This window comes from Synchiropus splendidus, chromosome 3, assembly GCF_027744825.2.
Source record: "Synchiropus splendidus isolate RoL2022-P1 chromosome 3, RoL_Sspl_1.0, whole genome shotgun sequence".
Classification (NCBI taxonomy): Eukaryota; Metazoa; Chordata; class Actinopteri; order Syngnathiformes; family Callionymidae; genus Synchiropus; species Synchiropus splendidus.
Window position 1 is genome coordinate 14,890,085 of NC_071336.1, and position 26,549 is coordinate 14,916,633.

At 43.6% G+C, this 26,549-nt stretch overlaps 2 protein-coding genes across 5 annotated transcripts; both read left to right on the forward strand.

Moving 5' to 3' along the window:
* Positions 1-1,858: 1,858 nt before the first annotated feature.
* Positions 1,859-14,442, forward strand: LOC128755744 (zinc finger protein 296-like). 2 transcript variants are annotated; one of them, XM_053859698.1, is made up of 10 exons: positions 1,859-2,151; positions 3,166-3,637; positions 3,770-3,829; positions 3,896-3,997; positions 5,722-6,321; positions 6,429-6,489; positions 7,761-7,831; positions 8,474-8,528; positions 9,594-9,788; positions 11,308-14,442. In XM_053859698.1, the coding sequence occupies exons 2-10, from the start codon at positions 3,403-3,405 to the stop codon at positions 11,960-11,962; spliced, it is 2,034 nt and encodes a 677-aa protein (XP_053715673.1). In that variant the 5' UTR covers positions 1,859-2,151; positions 3,166-3,402; the 3' UTR covers positions 11,963-14,442. The 2 variants fall into 2 exon arrangements, with proteins under 2 accessions (XP_053715673.1, XP_053715672.1); XM_053859697.1 differs by having other exon boundaries at positions 3,770-3,997.
* Positions 14,443-16,059: 1,617 nt separating this feature from the next.
* otud4 (OTU deubiquitinase 4) lies at positions 16,060-26,508 on the forward strand. 3 transcript variants are annotated; one of them, XM_053859391.1, is made up of 22 exons: positions 16,060-16,205; positions 16,308-16,453; positions 16,650-16,733; positions 17,132-17,182; positions 17,255-17,301; positions 18,608-18,680; positions 19,260-19,341; positions 20,111-20,273; positions 20,554-20,608; positions 20,723-20,822; positions 20,920-20,984; positions 21,750-21,850; positions 21,907-22,016; positions 22,082-22,241; positions 22,348-22,483; positions 22,610-22,666; positions 22,901-23,387; positions 23,488-24,315; positions 24,394-24,434; positions 24,563-25,163; positions 25,568-25,635; positions 25,719-26,508. In XM_053859391.1, exons 2-22 carry the CDS (start codon positions 16,313-16,315, stop codon positions 26,109-26,111), a joined length of 3,843 nt encoding a protein of 1,280 aa, XP_053715366.1. In that variant the 5' UTR covers positions 16,060-16,205; positions 16,308-16,312; the 3' UTR covers positions 26,112-26,508. The 3 variants fall into 3 exon arrangements, with proteins under 3 accessions (XP_053715366.1, XP_053715365.1, XP_053715367.1); XM_053859390.1 differs by having other exon boundaries at positions 16,074-16,205; positions 16,305-16,453; XM_053859392.1 differs by having other exon boundaries at positions 16,108-16,221.
* The last annotated feature ends 41 nt before the right edge of the window (positions 26,509-26,549 follow it).

The following is a 26,549-nucleotide window of genomic DNA, read 5'->3' on the forward strand; positions in this document are numbered from 1 at the left end:
AGCCTTGCCTGAAGTTTCCTATCTGATGTGTGTCTAGGGGATTAAGACCCCCCAACCAAAGTAACAGGATGTCCACCAGCTGTAGCCACCTTCCTCCAGGATATGCACACATGTCCTATCAGACCAAAACATGGTACTGAAGACCTTTTAAACTTTCTTTGGCTCATAAATCTAAATTTCAGCACCTTTCAGGTGGGAAGATGTGTGGAGCAGTTTATTAACTGTTGAGCATGATTGCACAACAAGCTGGAGTCAACAGAAACATCAGCAGTAGGTATCATTTCCTACTGCAATATTTCCCATGTTTTCAAAATTAGAAAATAAAATCATATTCTCTCTCAAAACTTATGAGAAAAGTCAATAAGACCTGAGAGAAAGAATCTCTCCTTATTTTGCCTCAAATATGAGGCAAAAAAATTGTAATAATAAATATAATAATAATAAATTAATAATTCATTTACATAAAACGTTCTTAATTCTTCTCATAATTTACTGAGTAATCTTACAATATTCACGCATCTTCAACAACTAATCAAATTAATGGAGACAAATAGCATTAGTTGTGTATAAGCAAATAAGTAAACACAAGACTATTTGAGGTCATACAACAATAATCGATTGACGAAGTTTCATGGAACACTGTCCTAATGTTCAGGGGGTCAGTAGGTAGTGCTCTTGGATTAAAAATGATACAAACAATAAAGCAAAGATGGAAAAAAAAAAGGTGGAACTATGAGAGTCACCGAACCGGGTGAGAAAACCAGAAATTAGGAACAAACACAGCAGAAGGAGACTCAAGACCTCAGTGGAAGACAACATTCTGGTAGTAAGAAACAAAAGTAAATAGAGGATAATGTGGTGGTCACAACTCACGCACAATAGAGAAACAACAGAAAAAGCACATAGTGGAAAAATAGAGCACTTATGAACAAAATCAGAGAATATGGGCAGAAAAGCAGTGTGTAGGTTCAAAAACACACTCACAGTAAAAAAAATAATAATCTGACACCACAGACTGGCACCAGGAAGCTTATAAAGGCTCACGGGGTCTCTTGGTTCCACTGGGTGTCATTACCTGCGTCATTACCTGTCAACTAAAGGGTGGACAAACAGATCACAAACACATGCAACATAAACAGTGTTTTCTGGTTTTGTCTTCTCAATGAATGAGTTGCCCCACTACTCAGAAGTCTGATGTTCTGGAAAGATTCATTTGTGGCCGCATGAGTTTCCACACAAATAAACCAGAAGGTCATGATGCCATTTTTTCTTCTCTTTTTGTTTACCGCCATTGGCCACCAATACAAGTGCATGACTGAAGAAATGAAATCAGAGATTCACCAGAGACTCGAGGTGGAGCTACCAGAGCCTGAGGTCAGGTCAGGAGTTGAAATAAAGAGGCCCGGATTTCCCACTCGACCGAAACCGTCTGGGGGGAATACTGAATTGCTGTCTGGTCGACCAAGAGACGTGATCTCTCCAGCGTATCCTTGGTCTGCCCTTGGGCCTCCTCCCGGTTGGCAACCTCTCCAGGCTGACATCCAGGAGGAATCATGATGGACAGGTCAGTGTGATGACTTTTGAGCCTTTTGGCTCAGCTCTTTGGACGAACTAAAAACATCATGTCACTCCTTGCATCTCATCAACAACCTGTTTAGGCCACAACGTTATTACTAAATAAACACACATTTTAATGACATTTGCGTCATTTATTAACATACATGAAACTGCAAACATTACATATTGCAAACACAACATCATACACATTCTTAAGTTAATGTTCTTTGATGTATTTCATGTCTCAAACTCACTCACACACACTGAACGCAGACGAACAAGTACACACACACACGCACACACAGTAAGAGAGGAGAGAGAGGAGGAGGAGGAGGAGGAGGAGGAAACCTCCATCTGCCCTGCTCGGTGACCGACCCGTCATCCTCGACTCCGGGGCAGAAACGGATCTCTCCCCGGTCTCAGTGCTCGGCGACTTCCGCGGATGTAGGGTCGAGCCAGCGGAACGTTAAGGAACAAATGACAGTCGTGTAAAAGGAAAATTTCACATGAAAGAAGAGTCTAAATATAGGATTTGCCCCGGACTGCACCATCGCCGCCGCCGCCGCCACCGCCGCCACCTGCACCCCGGTACCGGTAAGTCACGATGGGAGAAGCGGCGGGAGCCGCGCTCGTGTCCTGGGGCGGGAGAGTGTTAGCAACCGACGCTCCTCGATGCTAATTGACCCGTGAAAATGACTTGCGAGGTCCTGTGAGGTCGGGTTACCGTGCAGCCATGTTGCAGGGGGAGAGAGGGGGGCGGTGGGCTCTTGACACCTGCCCTCGTTCCGAGGAGCCGAGAGGACACACTCGGTCCGCGGCGCTGCTTGGTCCTGCTCACCGGGGAGTGACTTTCTGACTCGCTCCACACGCCAATCAGCCATGTTGCAGGGGCTGGGAGGGAAGAGCGCCGAACGGCGGGACTCCCGGGGCTGTGACACCGGCCGCGCCGCACCGCGAGGAGGTTCAGGGTCCTGGAATGGCAGACGGTGCAGGCTGCGGTGGCTATCCCGGACTGTCGCCTGGAGACAGGAGGGAGCGGGGTCGGCGGGGTGGAGGGGCTGTAGACTGGAACACGTCCATCTCAAATCATTCCCAGCACAGGACTGATTTTCATATCAACTTGTTTGAAACGAAGCCTTTCGTCAAAATCACACATGGAGCAAGGATTCTTGCTCAATACCACATCTCAAAGTGGTGATCCGGTTCCATCAAGCGATGAGGAATAATGTCTGGTGGCAGGTATAAGTAGTTATTGATGATTATGGATTGAAATGGATGATTGTTAGTGGCGTGGAAGGTCAGGGCAGGAGATGACACAGCAGGGGGTTGCCATGGTGATAACAGCATGATTTATTCCCAAATTATTGGGCCTCATCCCTTCAATAATTTATTAATTCGGCAGATCCACTTTGTTCATGTTGCTTTTCTTCTTCTTGTCTTTCCCCACTTCCCTTCATCTCTCCTTTGCTCCCTGTCCCCCTCCTCTCCCTCTCCCTGCTCCTGTCCTCCCTCGCCCTTCATCCTCGCCATCTCTGCTCCTCTTTCTCGCTCATCCTCGCAATCCATCTTCACTCCTCCCTCTCCTCTCCCTCGCTCTTTCTCTTTCAGGTCAATGAGAGGCAGCAACAGCTCCGTCGGAACTGCAGCCCCCTTCTCGTCGCCGCCCCCAACTCTTCTCACCCCGGTCTCCTTTATTTCTCAATCATGCTCTTCATGTGTCCATATGTTGGGAAACAGTCTTATTTTAGAAGCTCATCCTCCTCTTCCTTTTCTGATGCCCTCTTCTGAGTTTTGACTCCCTCTCTTCCTGCAAACACGCACACACACACACACACACACTGGAACATGAAGCGTGGGTCGAGTGTGTTGCAGCCTCCATCAGATGCAGCCAAGTGGCACACACACCCTGCAAAAATACACACTGAAACACATATCAACGATGACAGTCGCTCGGATACGACAGAAGGGCGTCCGGAAACCAAGTTGGGTCCCAGTTCAAGTCCCTTCCCAGAAGCCACTTCTCTGTTCAGCCCTGATGTCAGCACTAAGATGGCGTCTGACCTCCTCATCAGGCTATCGGGTACGAATCAATAAAGCCACACTCATGCTTCTGTCCATCGCTGCATTTTGTTTTATTCTTATCAATGTGGGTCATGCACTTTCCCATTGCCGTGTTCATTAGCTGAGTTATGCAAATTGCACATGTCTCCAGAAGCCACCCAGAAGGCAGAGCTGCAGCCCGGGACACAGGAGGAGCTGCAGCAGCAGAGATGTGAGATCATTCCACCAGGACATGGTGGAGGTCAACAAGATGAGCCGGGCCTTGCTCTCTCACCAGACGGTCCTGGGGCAAGTCCGGAACCTCCCTCACTGACACACACCCCTGATGGCAACACCACAGTGGACACGCTGGCCTCAGACCTGTTGAGGAAACTAGCAGGTGCAGATATATGTGTGTGTGTGTGTGTGTGTACCCTGTATAGCGTTTACTTGTGGGGACCATTTCTTTGAAACAAACCTACTTGTGAGGACAGTTTGTTTTGTGGGGGACATTTTGGCTGGTCCCCACAAGGTTAAGCCTCTATATGAGGATTAAAACTTCTAAATAACTGGGTCATTATAATTGGGCTTCAGTTTGGTTCAGAGTCCTGGTTATGGTTAGTGATTTGTTTTGGTCAAGTTGAAGATGAGAGGCTATCATCAATGACAGTGAGTGGTCCCCACAAAGATAGAAGTACCAACGTTTGTGCGTGTGTGCGCGCGCATGAGGGTGTGCATTCATCCGATTCTGACATCATTTCCTTTCAAATCGACAAGTTCAATATTCACTGTGATGTCATGCTGACTCACTGGCCCACAAGTAAAAAGTGTCAGTCAAAATTTTAGTTTATACAATATACGAATGGCCTGAAATGAAGAAAGAAATTATTAAAATAAGCTACCCTAAGCATAGTTACTGTCTACGGTATGTTTTTTTTTTTTTATTTAATACATCAATATGTAGTTTATTCTTAGTTAAGGTTTTTAGCAAAATACTTTTCTTGAATCCTGCAAATAATGTAGTAGGCCTAGTGCAGTTTTTGTAAAATGTGATTGGGTTATATGTATTTATTTACTTTACCGCCATTGCAATTCTAAGAAATTACTTTTAATAAAATAAAATATTTTATATAAAATGTTAATAATAAGCATTTTACACATGTTGTTATTTTAAATATAATAATTATTATAGTTAATTTACTTTATAATATACTTTAATTGTCATTAATTATCAATTGCGTTGTTTTTAATTTGTTACTATACATTTAGGACTTCCATGTTTTTAAATTAAATGTCCATTTGTTTGGTTTCATTTTCTACCATATGGCAGTGTTTTTCAACCTTTTTCAAGCCACGACACAGGTTGTTCATAGAAGAAATCCAGAGGTTCGGCACCTCGGCAAAGTTCAATTGTGCTTGGTGGAAAGTCCTGTAGAAAATCTTCTTTGGAGTATTCAGCTCCTTAGTTCCTAATTTATCTTCTTTTACATGATTTTATTCTAATTCCCAGGGAATTCTTTAACATTATTTGCCTCAGCTTGCAATTATTCTTTCTCTTGTCACCTTTTGGTGCACATTTATTTGGTTTTGCATTTAGTTTTCAGCCACCTTTTAAACAACGAAGCAAACTTCGCTCTTGTACGAGTGTCAATAAAGTTTTACATTAGCTTTACTTTAGCTCTGTTAGCTATGTGGTGCAGACAGTCTTTAGCGTCGCATCATTATGTTGTGAAGGTGTGTAGAGGCGCATCTGGTTAAAAAGCACCTCAAAAGTTCTTTGCTGTGTGTGTGGGAAGAGGAGCACATTGCACAGTGCTGCGGAGACCGATAAACTAAACAGTGCATCCGCATAGATCTACAGTGTATAGAAAGAATGTGACTGAATCCATGTCATCTCCTCACCTGCATCTCTGAACAAGTTAGGTGAAATTGCATCATTTCCCACGGCACACCTGACGGTCTCTCACCACACACTTGTGTGGCGTGGCACAGCAGTTGAAAAACACTGGCGTATGGAATTCACCTAATAATTATTTAGCCTATCAATTCAATTCAACTCTGAAGATAAAACTGGACTCTGAAGTATTTATCAAGCAATTCATACTCATTGAAACGTTTCTTTAGGTGAAGCAACACATGCAGATTTTGCAACAATCGCAGAGACGCAAGAGGTCAACCATCATGCCGTGAAGGTCAAAGAGGAGGAGGTGTCAGTTGAAGTCTCGGATCTGATCCACGTTCCTCTCATCAGCCAAACTGCTCCTAAGTTGAGGAGCCACCATCTCCTCACGAGTCAAAATGAAGAACACATTCTTCCCAACTTTAAAGTTAAACCTCAGTTTTTCACCTCCAGCCAGCAGTCCGGCAGTTCTGGGGCCGAGGCGTTTCAGTTCAGAGTGAAGATTGAAAATGAGGATGTGAATCCGATATCTTTTCAGGCCAATGTGGGCCACCATTTTCGCTTCAACGATAAGCATTCAGAGCAGCTGTTCCCCAGAGCAGATCTTTTTTCTGGAGTCACGATGGAGGAGAAATTTCCTTCGAATGCTCAAAGGGATAATCAATCTTTCTTTGGAGTGAAGAAGGAAGACGTCTTTACCTCTGTGTTCAAAACTGAAGAGCAGTTTGATTCGGGGGGCACCATGGCCAACCATTGTCTCGGGGCGGCACTTTGGCAAGACATGTCTGTGAACCTGGCCTCCACGCTGCTGCATCAGCTCTCAGGTGACACGGCTCTTCTCTTGAACTTCTGTTATACAGTATGTCCTGGATGTATTCCCTTTGATGCACTTCAATAGAAACTAAGTGATTTCAGTTTTGTCTTTCCACAGAGCGAGTCAGTAAATCCAGTAGTCATCCGACCGAGAGGATGACTCCACCAGTCGGAAACAGGTACTGCTGCCATTCATCCGCTATTTACATTGATGTCCCAATAAATGTCTTTCACATCACAGAAGCATCTAGATGAGCGTTAGGCCATGTGCTATGACTAATGCTTATGAGAGCTAGTCATTTTAGTTAGTCCAATAATTTCAGTGCTGGAGATGCATCGCCACTTGAAAAATGCAGTCAGATCTTACAAATCCTACAGTGATTTCCGACCCACCCACTGTCTTAGATGCAGCTGCACTTCTCCAAGTGTTGGTAAATGAAGGAATTCACTCTGTCATCTGCGTGTAGTGACCAAAAGTCCAATTTCCCAGTTGCACGTTCGGACATCAGAATTAGAGAGACAGTGGCTAACATTTTTGCCTGAATAAATAAGGGCATAAAGTTCTTGTCCTGCCTCATATAATCTCCTGAGTAATGACAAAGTCTGTTGATGACTTTGTAGTCAAACCTTTGGCCTGTAGTTGGGTCATTCTTTGGAGGATTTGGAGGAACATGATCATTTCTAAGCAGAAGCCCACAGTCTTCTAAACTCTACCACTTTTTTTGAAGAATGTCACATTCACATAGTCTGTTCCACATTAAAAATAAATTTCCAATGGAAATTCAACCGAAGAATGAACCACATCAAAGAACAAATGCACAAGAAAGCAGAGCGCAGAAAACAGTTCATAAAAGTATGTAAGTAGGTAATAATTATGATGATATTAAAGCACTTCATAAAATGTCCATTTAAAAGGGGTTAAAAAAGGAGACAAACATCTCGAGGTTCTGAGATCAGTGGATTAGACTAGCAAGTGCAACTTCTTTAAATTGTGCTTGGGTGAAGGACTCAGACTCTGATTTGGTGGAGAATTAGTTCTTGTAGATCAGATGTGCCGTCACTATGACGCCCTCTATGGTTGCCTGATGTATCTGACAAGGGGGAGAGCACAAGGTCATCCCTAGGTGAGGTCAAAAGAACAGGTATTTTAGTTTTGCTCCAGATAACTGCAATAGGTTTGTGAAAAACAAGAGATCAAACTGAAGATTTTTCATCAATGGGTTGTGGAAAAATTGTCAAAACCATGGATTAGAGATGATGTGGTGATCACGGGGATGGTACCTCTGCCGAAGACTGGACATTCAAGTCTCCAAATATTCCACCAGGGTTCCAATTCATAATAATGACGCCATGAATTTGAAGCTTGAAACATGCAAATTGAAACAATATGAAGATGTTGTGAACTTTTTTTTAATCCCTGAATGACACGAAGACTTGTTCACTTTCCCAGCACTGGGTTAAAGAGGGCCGTCGATCCCACCTGCCCATCTCCTCGTCTGAGCACCAAGGAGCCTTTGAATGGTAATACACTGTTCACGCAGTCACACTCAGCAGATGGTGTAAGAGCCTTCATTTAGATTGGAGGAATCATTTTGAATAGGTGCAGAAATCTGAATGATGGTAAGCGTGAGTCTCCTGGGAGGCTTTTTTATTGAGTGTTTAGAGAACCGAACTCGCACCAAATCCTGTAATTAAAAAGGACCTGCGAGTCGCACCTGAGAGGAAACCAGCCAAGGATCATTCGAGGATGACAACAATTCCTAAACAATTGTCTAAACCGCAACAGTGTGGCCTTTTGTCTTGTGTTACTTTTTGTTTGTTTTGTTGTTCTCCCATGTGTGTTTCAAGTCAGAGAGTTGGCCTGTGCTCGTGTTTTTGTCGTCTTCTGGCTACCATCACAATTCGGCCTTTGTTTTATTGTTTTTTAAATAAGTTGTCATAAAACACATTTTGCTGATATTATGGATTCCCCGCTGCCATCAAAGCGCCCTCTGGCTTTTCACTAAAGATGCTGCTCAAGTGTGCAGAGAGGTTTACCAATAACAACCTCTACAGGGACTCGTCATTAGTAGATTTGAGAAGAGCTCAGCACAAAAAAGAGACTTATTTCTTGATACACGTGAGAGAATTATTTCTTATTTTGCTGGTATTTCTCCCTTGCAGGTGCTCAACACAACCAAAGCAAAAACAAGCGGAATGGATGTTCTTACTTCTACAGGTAAACTGGAAACTCGGGTGTTCTTTGTCCAAACCTGAACGGTGGATTCCACATATGGGAATATTGGCACGATGAATGTATTCAATGAGTGGTGGTTGACTGTAGAAGACGGGACGTTGGAAATCAGCAGCTGCCACTTACACACCCAGTCATTATCAGAAGCCAACAGTTAGGTTTCGTGGCACCTCCTAGTTTCTCAGCAGGTGACTGAAGTTGTTATTAAGGACCGTCATCCCTGACAGCGAAGCTCTGTGGCCTTTACAGTTACTGCAAAATCTTTTTCTTAATGGAACAGTCAGTTGAATAATACATGATTCTACTTCATCAGGTAGTACATTCTTAGCCGCTTTTGTGAGCCTTCGTACCTGTCAAATACCCTTGCAGCCGCTCAGACTGAAGTGCCCACTCACAGTGGAGTGAAATCAAACCTTGGTTTAGATTGGGGAACACATCTTAACCATTGACAAACTAATATGCTGATCATTACCTCTGTTGTTTAAAGTGAACTTTTGTTGACCATTCTATGGTAAAATAAAGTGTAAGTCAAATTGCAATACATGAAGGAAAACTAGTTACAGTACATGTTTGCCAGGTGATAGAAGCTGCTACTTCCCGAGCATGGCAATGTTTTTGATAATGAGTGACTGCAGTTGATAGTAGTGATGTAGTGGAGCTGTGATAGTGACTCATTGTCCTTTCGTAAAGTTGACCTTGAGCTGCCCGACACGGAATGTGTATTTGTAGTAAAGGTAAATCACCAACGACTTCTAAATCCATTGCCCGGGAAGTTCATTTTTCTGTGATGCAGATGAGAGCACTCAAACTTGTCAAACACTCTGGACTATGTTTATATACGTCAGCCTTCTGCAAATGCTTGTCGTTTTCCTTTGTGATCCTGTGTGTCCCTGTACAGTGTGACTGAGCAACACACTTGTGATTAAGTACTTGTCAAGCTAAATCACCTACCATCCGTAACGGCATGAAAAGTGAAATAGCAGAGCCTAGTCCATGTGCACTGCCATGGCTACCTACTGATCCACGATGTACCTGTCGTTCCTGTTGCAGGTGTCACGTGTGTGGATTCGAGATTGAGCCACATGACCTTTTCCAGAGTCACATGACGGAGCACCGCCAGTGGGAGCAGGACTCATTTTCTCTGCACTGCTGTGTGTGTGGCCACTCCACCAGTAAGGAGGCAGCGATGAGAACCCATATGGAAACCCATTTACTAAGTGTCACAGGGGACAGCGGTGGGATCAGGTAAAAATGCTTCATTTGGCAAAACCTGTATGGGCATTTTTAAAAATGAAACTGAAAAAGCACATGATTTTTACATTTTTACATGTGTTTTCCCAGCATTTTGGCTGTATTATTGGATGCAATTTTTAGCATTTGAAATAAGGCGCTCTGTGTTGGTAGAGTAGATACAGTAGGGCACCAAGAACGGAAGCTTGCACTGCAGCTCCATTTGTTCCTCGGAGGATTGAGTCTTCAAGTGATCCATGGATCCAGATGGTAGTTTTTAACACCACCAATATCTGTTCCCAGAAAAAAAAAGAAATCTGTCAATGTGTTTTGAGTTATTTGCCGATAGAATCACATAACTTAGCGGAGCTTGTTAGCGGAGGTGAGATCCCTAATAAAAGCTGCATCCATCCAGCTAGTGAGATCATAGCACAGGGGCCACAACTGAAGACAGCAGTCCCGAGAAACCTCCTTCAGCTCTTCTGAGGATATGCTGGGGAGTTCCCTGGCAAACCAAAAGCTGTAGTCTCGACAATGTTTCCTGGGTCTTTCCTCCCACTGGAACATGCCTGAAGAGTCCAACCACCCAGCAGAGAAAACTCATTTTGGCTGCTTGTGTCCATCATTTTTTCAGTGCCTAAAGTTTGTCACCTTGCCGTAGTGGAGGGGTTTGAGTGCCTCAGTATTAAAGAGTTCCTCAAAGCCTTCATGAAAGTCAAATATGTTGCGCTGAACGTGGGTCAACATGAAAGGTCAGGGGTCTGTAGTTAGTGCCCTTGTGGCCACGTTTCTATCCACAGGGCCCGGTTGCAATTGACCCAAAATAGCAGCAAGAATCTGCTCTCTCATCAACCCAGCACCTGCTAAAGGGGTTCCGATGGTTGGTTGCTGTGGGGTACCAGTCTGGCTGATAGGGCGTGGGATATCACCTTTCATGTAGATGCTAATACATTTATTGTTATGTTTATTATTTATTATATATTTTTATTTTTAAAAACAGTGATGGACTGGTGACACGTGAAAGTGACCTGGTGGCCTGTGAAGCTACTATTACTGCATGACACAAATTTCATCGTGTTTCTCTCAATGAACGCCTGTTGTTTTGGCTAATGCAGATAGTTCAGATCCTTTATAACTTTGCGATTCACTTTACTCAACAATGCAGGTTGATGGAAATACATATAAACAGAGTGCGTGCGTATATTGAGTAATAAACATATGCAAAGGCGTTTTGTCTGCATCCTCCTTTTCAAAGTAGAACTAAATTCTTTTGTCCTCACTCTGTGTGGAACTGGAGACAAAGGTTTTTGTTCTTTGTCCACTCTCTGTAGTACTGCTGGGTGAATCACTTTGTATTTGTGTCATGAAAAAGGTCTGCTGTGTCAGCGACGGAGAGTGACATTTGTTTATTTGCGTTGGAAACATGCGGTGTGGGTGGGCACAGTGCCGCTCATGAAGCAGGTGACCAGCAGCAGCCTGGTGTGGATCTCTGGAGTGTTGGTGCCTCACCTCTCCCTCTTCTTATGACTCCTAGATGCTCCGTCACCCCTCCTACTGCTGGCAGCGGCAGAGCTCTGTCAGTTGCCATGGCAACCCAGCTGGAGACAAGCACCTCTGAGCATCGCTGCCGCATCTGCCAGAGGTCGTTTCCAGGGCAACAGGAGCTGCAGGTTCACTTCCAGGGTCATCGTCAAGGCAACCAGTACCGGTGTGACCGATGTGGTCACCTTACAAGGACGGCAAACAAACTGGTGGAGCACGTTCGCGTTCATACAGGGGAGCGGCCGTTCACCTGCGAGCTGTGTCCTTATAGCGCCAAGCGGCGGGACAGTCTGCGTCTGCACTGCAGGGTCAAGCACCCCGGACATATCAGCGGGGGCGCGACAGAGACTCCGAGCAATGTGCACACACACCGGACATATGTGCACGGAGACAATCAGCGCTCAAACAAACATATCCAGAGGCTGCACACGGACACCGCTTCACTCTCCTCCAGCTCCTTCCTGCGTCCTTTCCATCCATCGCTCTCTGACCAAGCCGGGTGGAGAGATTTATCTCCTCTGCTCCCTATCACAACGCTCCTCTCCCTGAAACCTCGCTCCAGTTGTCCTTCCCTCATCTCATCCTCGTCATCTGCTGCTACCAAACACTCTTTTCTCGGCTACCTTGGTCTGAAAACTTCTTTGTGAATGTTGTTTTACCTTTAAAGGTTCCTACCTCCTCTTTTCTCATTTATTGCTAGCTTTCTAACCTTCTTGTCCTTTGTTGGAATTCTTTTAGAATTCTTTTATTTTTCAAATTATTTTTAATTATTTTCAATCCCTTAACCTGCCTCATTTTGCCTTCCTTTCTTCCTTCCATTCATCCTTCCTTCTTTTGTTACCTTTCTTTTCTTTCCAGAAATTTTCTTCACTTAGCCACACCTTTCTTTCCTTCCTTCCTTCCTTCCTTTTCTATAATGATTGTCTCACTTGCTATCCTGCTTTATTTCTATTCGCTGCTTAGTCTTTCTGTTCCTCAACATTTCTGCCTGGGTATCGACCTACCTATCTTCATTTCACCCCTCATGATGCACATACTTCCTGTTCCAAAAAGTCTTTACTTTCCTGGCCACTTGCGATTTCTTTCCAGTCCTCATCTTTCTTTTTCTATTCTTCTATTTCCCCTGTATGACTGCTCCCCCTCACACACCCTGGATTTCTTCTAAGATGGATGTAAAGAACAAAAATGTATCTCCTCATCTTCTATGAGAATGTCAAACAGCTACTGTTAAACACTGAATGCACCAAACATGAGGATAAGTTTGGAGTTCTGTCAACTTTTGCGTCATGCTTGTGATTTTTACTGCCTGCTTTTGTGCGTCATTTACTCACTTGACTCTTTGCTATTTAACCCTGTGACATGTTTATTGCCTGTCTCACTCATCCTTCAGAAGTCACAGGCTTTAAAATCCATGATCCTTGCTGCTGCTAAAATATTATCCCTTTATATATTTAGAGAAGCAGTCCCCACATGTCTGTATATTCTTGGAGTTGCGTTGCTCTCTCGATAAAGGTCAAATGTCAGCCTCAATTTTATACTTTTACATCTTGTATTAACATGAAACAATTTATCTTACTGACATTATTATACATTTTAGTGCGAGCAAGCAAACCAAATGGGGACTGGCAGTCACTTAACAATCAGTAGGATTGTATTTATTTACAAAATAGATGCAAAAAATTATTAAAGCAATACAATAAAGAAGTAAAATGAATGGGAAAATAAATAAAACTTACCGCTACTATAGTTTCCTCAGCAGGATTTCTAAGCTCTGTGGTTTCTGAAGGACAGTGGCACTAGTTCTAATATTTGTGTTGTATATTGAAAATGTATTTGTGTTTACAAAACAACATAAGACTCGGATGAGTCTAAAATGTCTTAATTTAAAGTTGCACTTTGTAGTGTTGCAGAGAAATTAACCGTGGTAGAATGCTTGCACCTTTTTTGAACACAGCACTCTCAAAATTCCTTTGTTGTTCTATCCAACGCGACCAAACTAACAGTTCCTCAAAATGTATATTTTGTCAATTTATTTTTTGGACATGCAGTATGATATATTACACTTAGTTGTATTGCACTGATGCATGTAATATGGAAGAACCACCAGAGACTTTCAACATCAACTGCCAGCCGACTCCTACAACTACTGAAAGAATGCAAACTGATAGCTGATAAAGGTTGTTATGTTATAATCCGATTGTATCTTTGTGTTGTGTTTGAATTTGTTCATCTTGCAAAGAGAACTTTCTAAAGCTTGTGAATCACTAGTAAGCTGCCCCCTTCTAACTTTGGAGCATGAACTGCCAGGAGAAAGAGGCCTTGTGGACTCAGGATTTTTGTTTCCTCAGTACTGTGTTCATCTTGAACATCTAAACAGACACTTTTTAATGCTGCTCTCTGTCAGTTGGTGCATGCACTGCCAGGTGGACACGTCATTATGAACCTATGAACTTCAGAGGCTGATAAATGTTTGTCTCCCATTTGCTGCTTCAGTACGATTTAAAAAACAGTGATGTTATTAATCTAGAAAATAAGTCATGGGCCCCTAATAAATTAGAGACAATCGCCTTAATAAGACCATAAACCTATGAGCTAAGGAAGTCACACATTTAAACCAAGGAAAAACTACGAAAGCTGAATTATTCGGTATCACTTTCCATAGTTCCCAAGATTTACGTTTGAAAATTATGAAGATTATTTTTGTCAATTTTCTAGGAGTAGTAGTGTTCACTGGACATCATTTATTGTTGAGTTTTCGTTCATGTCGTGGTACTTCTGTTATTGGCCTTACAACAAATATTGAATCTGTGACGCCCCCTGGCGACTCTCATCTTAAATAACAATACTATTTTGGTGTGCATGGCGTGGAACTGTGCAAATAACAACCCGGTAAAATGTCTTCTTGCCATTTAGTGTTTGACTCCGAGAGTTGAGAGGGAATCGTTTTATATTTTTGTCAAAACTAATTCATGCAATCATAAGCGCGCCTTGAATGTAGAGGACTGTTGCTCTAGCTGTTCTGGTTTCTTCTCTCATTTCCACGAGACAAAGCATGATATTAAAATAGTGACAGCGTGTACATTTTTTTCCCTTCTAATTTTTCTGTTGTTTCTCTACCTTTGAACTAGTCGGCTACTCTTGTTGATGAATAAAGTCTAGAAACATCATGCTGCGTATTTGGAACTTGTATCATTTGTATTGCTACTCAAGCATTATAAATGTTGGATTCTCTGGGATCGAATGGGGCGTTGACTGTTTGGATAAATTTGTCTGGTCCGTCCTCACCTATCCCTGAATTCAAAGTCTTCAAGTTTCAATTTCTTTCTTGCTGTCTGGGTCATCAAGCATCACCTCTGTCACAAAGGAAATAGGACTTCAGTTCTCAAACCAGTGGAGACAGAAAAAAAACAAAAAAAAAAACGTGCAGAGTGAATTGAAGGATGAAGGTCATGATCACACTTTATGAATGAGTGGGAGGACGAGTGTTAATCGTCACAGGCCTTGTTCCTTCCTCTCCTTGCTGGTAACCATGGATACCTGGCATGTTATACACTCTGGAGCAGCAATGCAGGACAGTAACCATTAGATGGGAGCTTGACAAATAGTGAACAGTGTGAGGGCTGGGGGGAGGTCAGAGGCTCCCAGAGATCCTGATTAGATTCCATAGATTGTGACTCGCTGTGTGAGGGAAATGTGGAAGGAAGAGACTATGACGGTCGTGGAGGATCACCCTTTTTGACTCTTGTGTCAAACAGACCACCAACGTCAGCTAAGCATTACAAGGATGTAAGGATGTTAGATAATTTTTTTTTTGTGTGAATATAATATAATATAATATAATATAATATAATATAATATAATATAGGGGTGGGATTCGATTAAAAACATAATCAAATTAATTAGAGAATTTGTGATTAATTAATCGGAATTAATCACAGTTTAATGGTATAAGAATATTTGCCACATTTTTCAATTTGAATGAATTTGGCACATTACTGAATCAAACAATGGACCCATATATACATTTAAACAACAAAATATTGTTTATTTTGTATCAGTTTGACAGTAGCACAATAAATCACGATGGTGGCTATATTCAAGTTTTTATTTATCCTTATTTAAACTAAAGCTCTTTCAATGTCTTGAAAATATCTGTATAACAATTTCAGTGTTACAAGATTTTCAAGTCCATTCAGAGTAGTGGAAACCCTGGTCATTGTGTAGCAAAAAACATCCCTGAACAAAAGCAAACAGATGCTTTTGCTTGCTTTTGTTCAGGGATTCCTCCATGTTAGTTGTTGTTGTTGTTATCATCCTAGCTGCTACGTGTCTTGTGCATCAGTGTGATCAGTGGACCAGGAACTCCTGCACGTACAAAGGTTCCCTGTTGTCTGGAGAGCACACTGTTAAATTAAATTAAATTAAAATGATTAAATATTTTAACGCGTTTTCGTTGTAATTAATTAATTGTAATTAACACGTTAAAGTCCCACAAATATAACATAATATAATATAATATAATATAATATAATATAATATAATATAATATAATATAATATAATATAATCACATACTAGCTAGCCCTTCACCTCGACTTGTTCCAAGTGTTTGCTCCAGAGCTCATAATGGCGTTACAATATTTGAAAAATACATTCCTATAATATCTATGCAAGATGTAACTAAGTCAGTATTTCGTATTTATCTATATAAATGTAGTGTTGCTGAATACATAATCGAGCCTTTATTTTGACATAAAACCGGAAGTATTTGGAATCACCGCTAACTTTAGCTAGAAAGCTAAACTTGAAGTCACTACTTTCAGTTTCACCAAGATGCCTGAGTAATGGACGGAACTTAGTGGGAAACGAAACCGTACCTTGTCGTTGTGTGGTGAGTTCCCATTGAGGTCAGCCTAATGGCCCTTTCAGTACACGTACACAGAACACGAAAAACTTTTAAACTGCACCTTAATATCTTTGTTGTTGTTAGCAGCTAACATGAGCGGCGGCGGAAACCAGCGAGCTAATGGGGAGCGGGGGGCCGAGAAGTCCATGGATGACTACTTGAAATCTCTCGGTCTGCACCGTAAAAGTATCGCCAAAGATGGGTCTTGTTTATTTCGCGCTGTCGCCGAGCAGGTAAACTAAATTTCGTCTATTTGCTGGATTTAGTTCTTGGAGAACTCGCGTGCTTTTGGACTGTTGTTTTGCAGTAGCTAGTGCCACATGCGGGACAATCCGCCCCAAATGTGTTGAGGAGAAATGTTTTTTAAACTGTCAGCCATGTCATTGAAGACATAGTTGTGTTGATGCCACTGGCCTTTGGACCCTTTAGGTTCTGTTCTCCCAGAGTCTTCACACTCGCGTTCGATCCCACTGTGTGAAGTTCCTCAGGCAACACAGAGACAACTATGAGGCGGTAGGTAGCATCGAATATTGATCTGTGATTGTAACGCAAACTATGAATGGAACGTTCTGCGTGTTAAACACGGTTGCTTGTTTGCAAACACTACCATATTCTTGAATCAGTAGCTCAGTCACCATCTTGGGCGGGTTGATTCTGAAACCTGAATTTGCACGAAATTATGAATACATATTAACATTTTTCAGCATGCCATGAGCTGAGCTTGCTTGCTGTTTCAACATTCTTTTTCAACTCGATCTGTTTGCATTATGACCAAGGCTCTAAATTGACTCAATAAAGAGTGACACAAATCTGTATCAAAGCTAAGCTCTGCTTTTAACCTCGGAGTTTAATTTGTTTATTTGGCCATCATCAGTTAAAGATGATCAAAAGTGTCCTGCTCTGTTTTGTAGTTCATCGAAGGCGACTTTGAAGACTATCTATGCAAACTTCAGGACCCAAAGGTGAAGTGGAGTTTATGTTGCTGATGACCCAATGCTTCGTCATTTTGATTTACAATGTTTTTATTGTTGCAGCAATGGGTAGGAGAGGTGGAGATCAACGCGTTGTCTCTTATGTACAAGTAAGAAATCCAAATGATCATATATGAAATAATAGGGGTGGAATCGACCAACAAACTCACTCAAACCATTTTTTGGATCACCAAGAGAAATACAAAGAAGACAAATATAACACAGTGCCATTCTGCATAGTGTCCTGCGGTAAACTAACTTGGCTTAAAATGCCTGTGTGCAGGAGTCTCATGCCGACTGTGTGAGAGTAGTCTACCCTGCTCACCAATAGCTTTTTGCAAGAGCTTTAGACAGGCGCTGCATGTCAAGTCCATGACGTTACTTGTGTTGACTTCCTGACCTGACGGCGCTTACTAGGGCGATTGTGGTAGTTGGGAAAAAATGTCAACCTAATACATTTTTTACATTGTGTCTTTTGTGGAGTTTTTGTTACTATTTTTGTGACCCTATTTCAATATTCAATCTTGTTCCAGTACCCCATTTTGAAGGGAAAAAAACAAAGAACTAAAACTAACACTACTGAGAACTAAACTGAAACTAATCATTTTTTAAAAACAGAAACTAGCCAACCCACTCTAAAGATTTATTAAAACTAACTGAATTTGAAAGACAAAAATTCAAAACTGAACAAAAACGAAAACAAATGAAAAATCCCAAAGTATTGTAACCTTGGCTGACACAGCGTGGTGATGCTGTTATGAATGGGTGGCTATAAAGTCACTGCTCTACGGCCTTAACGTGAGTGCACGCATTTTTTTCACCAACTAGTCCGCAGACCATGCACGTATCCTTCAGAGGGGCTGTACGGACCCGTGCTGATCCATTGCACCAATATAAACAAAAGATAAATGTCAGAGTGGAACTTAAGTCGTATTTTTTAAATAAAAGGGTTCATTGAATTGAAGTGGATGGCAACAATAAATTCTATGCCTTTTCCTGACTTACGCATGGTTTTGTGCCTGTGTCGACTCTATCTGTCAAATAATTTGCTCAATATTCATTGTTGAGGTATTTTATTTGGGGTTGGAAGTCATTTTAGCTGAAGCTAGAGCTGTTTTTTTCGAGCCAACTAAATGTGTACTGATATATGTTATGGTGACCTAGAGTGGGAATGCTAATGTGTAACTTAAAAACCTACCATTAATAATTGTTGATATTTTAAAATGGCTTGTGAGGTGTTAGGTAGCTGCCCTGTGATAGTGAAATGAAACAGGACATGGTGACCACCGTCTACAGTTCAGCTTTAATCTGCTTGTTCTATGTTATTTTCTTACCTGACTGGATACGAGGGAGCTCAGCGTGCATGTATGTGGACTTCTCCGACTTGACCATCACCTTTCTCCTGTCTCGCTGCAGGAGGGACTTTTTCATTTTCCAAGAGCCTGGCAAGACTGCAGTCAACATCACTGAGAACAACTTTGAAGACAAGGTACAAATTCAGCACGAAACATTGTTGGGTGTTTCCAGCTTGCCTGAACATCCATTTTGTTGATTAAACATAGGAATTTCTTTCTGTACTATGATCAAATTATTTTGATACTGATGAATGGTGAATGTGTGAACCTAGTTAAAACCTTTTTATTGAAGGTTGATTTTTTTTTTTTTATTACTGGAAAACTCTTCAGCAAAAGGAAAAAGTCAAATTGGGTTTCTCCAGCTTGTAAAGCACTAATACATGAACTGGCTAAAAAGTGTTGAGGAGAGAACCAAGGCTTCTGGACTCCAGTCTTGATGCAAGATCAAAAAAGATTCCTTTATACTAAAGCCCATGTGGCGACCTGAGGAGAGGGCTTTGTTATCCGTCTAATAACAAGACATGCTTGAATATTATTGGTCGAAACATGCTTGGTAGCTTTAAACTCTGTCTGCTGCTGATTGTTATTTATTTGTCACCTGTTCAGCTTGGTACAAAAAGGAAAGCGCTGTGGCCACAGGTGGTTTAGTAACCTTGTCATGAGAAGCGCCACGTATTCCTTAACTGAGTGGATGTTGTCTCACATTTTTCCAGGTGCAGCTGTGTTTTCTGAATGGGAATCATTATGACAGTGTTTATCCAATCACCCAAATGAGGAGTGCTGCTGTCTGCCAATGTGAGTCTTTAAAACATCTCTCTTTGAGTTGCTTTGTCGGTCCATGCATCAAATAGGAGTCTGGTGATTCCCAAATGGCTCTTATCATTACTTATTTAGAGATATTAGAACAGTTCAGCTTTGATTTGTGTGGCAGCCTCTGCTGAAAAAATGGAAAAAATAAAAAGATTTGTTGAGTCGTAGCTCACACATGATGACAAACAAATGAAGAGTGAAAACAATTCTCTGCTGTGGGTAGGCCGTGTTCTCCTGTGGACAAAATCAACTGGTTGAAAACGATGTCATGCGCATGCCAGTCCTACAGGGGGCGCTGTATCATTGCTTGTCAAGCTTGCGCTCTTCAGAACATTGCTATGTTAGTAACGGCAAAGACTGTTCTGTCAGTTTTATTTTAGTTTTGTGGTCATTATGAGAAGCTCTGAGCTTTGAGCTACGATGATCAAGACGCTGCAAGCCACTTGACTAGAGTTGAATTCTAGTTCTTGCTTCACTCTGTTTTGAAAATAAATGTTGGCTGCAAATATTTAACTTGTGCCTTTGCTTCACTTCTCTGTTGAGTGTTAATCATGACAATGAAAGCGGTGCCAAGTATGTTGACAAGATGGTTGCCTTGGCAGGAAACTCTGAAACTTAAAGTCAAAGATATTGTGGATATGTGTTGTTACCGCGCAAACATGAATGATGTCTGTGTTTTTGACATAACCAGTGTAGAATTGACATTCACCATGCACAGCTGAACTGACTGTCTTGTACTTCTGTGTGTGTGCAGCTATATTGTATGAGCTGCTCTACGAAAATGTGTTCGCCGTTGACAGCGGCGTGCTAGGCCCCTGCCTGAAGTCCAACCGAACTGCGCATCTTGTCAGTGATGACAACATGGCCCCTTGTGTGAGCAGTGATGATTCGGATGCAGAGGTCACAGAAGCACCAAAGTAGGAACTGCATGCAGTCATCCATTCTTCTCTTTAACATTGACCAGATTGTCCAACAAGTGCATGATACTGTTTTATCTGCCATTTTCACGACTGCAATTTCATGATAACAACTGGACTTACAAGAACCATTGAGTGGGTAGATGAAAGTTTCCGGCTCACCCTTGAACTCTGTCACTTTATGAGGCGGTGATTCATGAGTGGGTCGCCACATGTGACATGAAAGTCTATTGTTTTATAACTAACAACAACTGCGATGCATTTCTTTTCTGTGACAAAGGGGAGCGAAGGACACTGCTACAACTGGGGTGAGACACGGCGGCCAGAGTTGGCGAGTAAGTCACACCTGCCTGCAGACACGGTGCTCTCACACAGAGACACACAGAGCCGAGTGTGCATGCCTGAAAATAATGAATCTATGACTGTAGGTGATTATCTCTGCATTTCAGGGCCGTGGACGTGGCAGACTGCCTGAACGAGTGAGACGATCTCTCAACCCTTCTTTGTTTAGGAATGTGGAGTATGATGTTTGGCACAAATCCTTGAAAGGTGACACACCTCCTCTGAGAATATTCGCTTCCACTGAGGTTTTAGCTGGAAACAAAAAGACATTTAACTTCCATGTATTGGCTTTCTTAACTTTCAGCACAACAGAAGAGGGACTACTGCATCGCTGCTGGGATGCAGTACTCAGTTGGAGACCGTTGTCAGGTGTGTTCATTATGACTGTTGTCACACACTGACAAAGCGATTTTATAAACTGTGTGAGCGTCTCATGCAGCTCTGGTCTAGTCCACTTCCAACCGCTAGATCAAATCACCCTGTGTAAAACATAATAAATATTGAATAGACATCCACATTTTCCGCATCACCGTAATCCAAAGTGCTGTACAGCTAAGGGAGATAAGTGCAGGCCCGATATGACATGTGACTTGAAGGTGTTTGCAAAGTGTTTTTCTGAATACCTTTTTATCTCTTTATTTTTGAGAGACCAGAAATACTGTTTGAAGCGTTACTCATTAAATGAATTGTGTTAAAAAAAGAAGAGAAATAAAGATATAACATGGTTTATTCAAGTTTTGACCGCACGACATAAATATAGGCGAAGGCGATTTTGCCCACCTGTGCTCTTAAGAGTAAGTTCCCAAAGTGGTTTGACATAAAATCTATTAGTCATGTTACAGCAAGCTGTTCAGATAAAGCCAAGAGAAATTCGGTATAAAAATGACAATGAAAAAATCAATTCTGTTTTTTAAAGTGACTGTAGTGATCAGGGAACATGTGTTCAGCCATCTGAGTTTGGGCTGTGTTTCAATAATGGACTGTTCCTTCTAGTAGCGGAACACATATTTTACATAAATTCAGGATTTTTTTGCCACATGTATGGCCAGAAAAGCGGTGGTTGGTGATGAATTAGCAGGGAAATAAAGCAAAGCTTTATGGATTACTGGTTCTCATTGTCTGTCCTTTTCCCAGGCTGACGTGGAAGGTAATGGGTGGTACTGCAATGCTGTGATTAAGGACATTCATGCTGATGTCTGTGAGGTGACTGTGGAGACAGAGGAGTTGGGCCAAGTGTAAGTCACACTCACCCTTCACATGAGGCAGAGAGTGATCATTGTCTGTGATGCAGACGGGTGCCACTCTGGAATCTTCAGTCTCGCAGCACCCAAAATACAAGTCTGAAAGCGGTGACCAGAAGTGTAACCAGAGAAAAGAAGCCTGCCAATGGACATGGTGGAGGTTTGCGAGCGACACTGAAAGTGACAATGAAGCTGCTTGCCATGCTCACCATGCTTCTTCTGCAGAGTGGGAAGAGCGGCGGCGCGGGCGAGGCAGAGGAAGGGGCGCCACAGCGTCCTCTGTTCCTTCAGCAGCTGCTCCTGGTTCTGTGGGCCGCACTGTGAAGCAGCACTCCTGGCCTGCCCAGTCTGCTGCTGAGGATCGAGGAGGACAGAGAGTCTCCAGGTCTGTCTTCGATCCCACCGTTGGATACTCTTCGCAATGTCACATGAGCAGTTGTAGAAGCATGATATGAGATTTTCAGGTCTCTTCACATTTTGTGTGTGTGCAGATTATCTTCAGGCGACGCCGAGTCAGTTTCCTTTGGCTTGACAGAAGAGGAACGACAAGCCAAGCAGGAGGCTGAGAAGAACGTTGCACTGGTGGAGCTCCATCTGAGAGACGAAAGTAGCTTTCCTGCCCTCAGTGTGAGTCCCAACGTGTGTCCTGCTTTGTTTTTGTCGCTCGTTCTACTGCAACGACTGCAGGCTAATCTTCTTTGGCTGACCTTTTTTGGTTTTTTTTCCATGTGTTCATTTCATTTGTCCCAACAGAGCAATGGAGCAACAAAACATAGTGGCGAACGAAAACAATCGCAAAGGAGGAACACGGTCAGTACATTTGTCATTTTCTCACTGGTTCACGGTCGTCAGATTTTTTTTGTCAAATTAAATATTCTAGAATCAGATTTCGGAATCACTGAACAAGTCTGATTTTTGTTCAGTGAAATTTTATATTTAATCACCAGCATTTTGGCAAAGTCAACTAAGTAACACGTACTCTAAACTATGTTTGTTAGTTGAAGCAAGAAATTAAAAATGTGGATTGTTTTTTTTCTTCAAAAGAAAAGTCCTGTTGAAAGTCTCCAAGCTCCCTCTGCTGGTGAAGGACTGAAATCCTCTCCTCCTCCTGACTCCACCGCAACACTTTCTGCAAACACGGACCGTGACGCTCCTTCACTTTCACGAAATGAAAAACCTCCCAACTCGCTGGACTCCATCAAAGTCACCACAACCGCCAGCACCCCTCCTTCCCAGGACCATTCTGCTGGTGCTGCATCAGTCGCAGACCGGAAAACATCAGACGCTCCAAGGAGCATCAAAGCTGTGTCCAGTTCACCCGCTGCACTGCGTCCAGCGTCACTCCCCTCTCCCACCTTCATTGCTCCTATCGCACCAGACCCCGCTGTTGCTCTGGGCTTCCACCGCTCTTCATCCCATTCTCACTCTCCTCTCCCCCACTCACCCAGTCCCCCAGCCCTGATTTCCCCCTCAACCGAAGGTCTTCCATCCAAAGTCATTAGCGGTTCTTCAGCATCACCTCCAGTCACAAGTAAGACAGACACTTCCAACTTTCAGTCCAATACAGTCACTGGTGCTCTGGTGAAACTCTCTGTAATTCCTGTTTGTCTGCTCTTCTTTGAATGCTGCAGATGTGGTGGAGTCTCAGGCGGGGAGTCACCGTCCAAGCACTCCCCTTCAGAACCAAACCAAGTCAGCAGTGAAGCACAGCAGTCCAGTTCGACCTGACGAACACCAGTGCCTGGCTACTGTGTTGCCTGCTCAAAATGAAGGAAAAGCTATTCGTCCCAGTGCAGATCGACCGCTCCAGAGCTTATCCCTGGCGTCACCAAACCAGAACCAGCCACCCACGCTGCAGGTCCAGACCCAAAGTCCAGCCTCATCTACTCACACTCAAATACAGGCAGATGCCATGCCTTTAAATACTCACCTTGATTCACAAGAAGAAGTTGGAAATCAGCAGAACCAGGTTCCTGACAGCCAAATCCAGCCTTCCTTGCTTCCGACTCCAAATCCACCGAACCAACCAGAGCAGCAGACGGCTGCTCACTCCATTCCCCCAGATGTCCAGCACCACTCTGAGGCATTGGTGGCTCAAACCAAACCTGAAGGTCAAGCGCTTGACCCCAGTCTGCCTGAGCTGCACCATCAAAGCCAGGCGGCTCCGGTCCTGGTGGATGATACAGCTCAACAGGAGCAGCCACCTCTCTGCTCCACCGTCGAAGGGAGTCAAACCCCTCCTATGTTGCCCTCAGTCCCGGGAAGCCAGCCCTACCCGCAGCTACCGTCAGCACTTCCTCTCCTCTCTCACCCGGAAGTGCAAGGCAGTGTTCCTCTGCAGCAGCTGTCCCAGCTCTACCAGGACCCCCTGTACCCGGGATTCCCTCAAGAGGCCAATGGAAACATGGCTCAGATTCCCCCCTACTCCTCCAGGAAGTCTGGGGAGGATCTGCCCCGAGGTGAGTGAAGGAGTCTAGTGCACAATCTGAGTCGGTTTGGGAGCGTTTGACTGACAGCTAACAGCTTCTCCTCTGTAGATGTCAACATCCTGAGGTTTTTCTTCAACTTGGGTGTGAAGGTGAGAAAAGTTCATTTGCTCCAATGTTTGAGTGTGATTGTGTGGTTTGGGCAAGATGCTGTTCTCCTTATCTGCCAAGGACGTGTATATTTGGGTGAAGGATTCTGATGATGCTTCTCTTCATTCAGGCATTCAAAAACTCCATGTACCAGCCGTGTGTGTATCTGCTCCCGCTGCAGCAAGCCTTCAACTTGCATCTCAACCCCCCCTCTTCAACTGCCAATTTTCTGCATGCCATTCCCCCGGCTGAACACCAGGGGGCGTACCAGCCTCAGCAGCACCAGTTCATTCCGGAACCACAATACAGCCCCCAGATTCCACCCCAGTCCCTCCCTGCTGAGCCGTCAAATCCCAGCGAGTCTGCCCGGTACCCCGTCAACCAGCCCGCCACCCACGCGGTTCCGGGCTCTCTGCTTCCATGGCAACCGCCACATCCCAAACGGCAGCTGTCCCCCAGCTATCCTGCGAGCTACGCCACCCAAAGTCAGTACCCTGATCCAGTGGCGCAGGTGTACCAGAGAGGGGGGCAAGCAGTCTACTCCCCCGCCATGCCGAGCTACGCGCCCCCCTCACACCACTACCCGTCGCCCAACACACCAGGGGACCCCCAGGGAGCGGCTGAGCCGGGTCGTCAAATCAATGGAGCCTCGATCCTGGGGCCTGGACACAGTCCAGTGTCAGGCGCTCTGGAGCATTCAGCTGCCGGCTTTCACTCGGTGGACCCACGTGGTGAGTGTACAACAGAGTGTTGTCCAGACGAGGGCGCTGTGACGCTTCTGCTGCAGCGTTTCGTGTCCAGTCTTTTTTCATTCTCAAATGGGAAGCATGTAGAATAGTTTTTGTATTGTGTATTATTGTGTGCAGAAATGTGGACATCAAATGTCAGAAACTCTTATCATCGATTCCTACTTAATTTGGCTAAGAATGCGTTGTATTTGTTTGTAAAGTGTAAACTGTCCACAGGAGTGGCATCATCTCTGATAACACAGTCACAGATCGAAGACAGTAAAGCAGCTCATGAGGGTGAAACAATGCAGATGCCGCTCTGATTAGAACAACCTTATCATTTAGTATAACAAAGTTTAGAGTTGCTGTTGACAAACCTGAGATATTTTCTTTTTTTCCCCCCAAAGCCTTGAAGAATGAGCAGAGTGGGATGCGACTCAGGCGAGTCGAGCCACTGTTCGAGCAGCATCGCAAGGTGAGGCTGATCAAACGGCCCGGTTCTGAACAAAGCTTCAGGTCTTTATCGTTTGCATCTATAAACATGTTTCTCTTGCGCAGCCTCCTCCTGTCTCCTACCGTGACATCACCAATACAACCATACCGAGATCCGGCAACGCTCCTGGCTCGCCGGCACATTACTTCATGACAGAGAAAAGTGTTACCCTCGATAGTAGGCAGAGCTTCGCTCATCAACCCAACAAGACCTACATACCCCACAAGTCCCACCAGCCCGGCTCCAGGATGAACCACGCCACAGTCGGTTTTACCACTGAAGATAACTGGTGTCAGCCAGGAGGGATTACATCCCTGACCTGGAGCAACCAAACAGCCAAAAGAGGTCCTCGACCTAGGGGAGGAAGACGAGGCAGGGGGGGGTCCTGGAGAGGTGACGGAGCCTCCGGCTACAGTCAGTTTAGCACCTACCCGGGGAGAGGCCAGGACAGAGAGTAGTAGCTGCTTTGTGGCCTTTGTTTTTTTCTGTTGATGCCAAAATGACGTGTACATCACGTGGTCTACCCAGTTTTGCCAACAGCCTTGTGTGGTGACAACGTAGCATGGTGACGACTTCTGTTAAATTTGGAATAAATTAAGAGGGATGTGTATGTTTTTGCTGTCCAGACGCTGATTTTGCACTCCTGTCATGTTTCTTGCTTGTGATCTGTGCGGGCGAAGTAGAAATCATCTGAGTGAATGGAGTGTGCTGCGTCGCATGTGAGTGTTGAGTGCGACTGTGATACCAGATGCCTTTTAGTACTTGCTGCTCTCTTTTGTGCTCCAGGTCACCTGGACTGTCCTTATTGAAAGATTTCTTTTTCGAACATGAACACTGCTCAGAGATTTGTTTTATTTCCTGAATAAATAAAGTTTTGTTCCAATGATTTTTGTTAC

Bases quoted from the DNA above. Each gene is read 5' to 3' on its own strand.
- LOC128755744 (XM_053859697.1), top strand. From the start codon at position 3,403: ATGAAGCGTGGGTCGAGTGTGTTGCAGCCTCCATCAGATGCAGCCAAG. The intron at 3,998-5,721 runs GTGCAGATATAT...ACGTTTCTTTAG, and splicing joins CCTGTTGAGGAAACTAGCAG to GTGAAGCAACACATGCAGAT. The intron at 6,490-7,760 runs GTACTGCTGCCA...TCACTTTCCCAG, and splicing joins ACTCCACCAGTCGGAAACAG to CACTGGGTTAAAGAGGGCCG.
- otud4 (XM_053859391.1), top strand. From the start codon at position 16,313: ATGAGCGGCGGCGGAAACCAGCGAGCTAATGGGGAGCGGGGGGCCGAG. The intron at 22,484-22,609 runs GTGAGTCCCAAC...TTGTCCCAACAG, and splicing joins GTAGCTTTCCTGCCCTCAGT to AGCAATGGAGCAACAAAACA. The intron at 25,636-25,718 runs GTGAGGCTGATC...TCTCTTGCGCAG, and splicing joins TGTTCGAGCAGCATCGCAAG to CCTCCTCCTGTCTCCTACCG.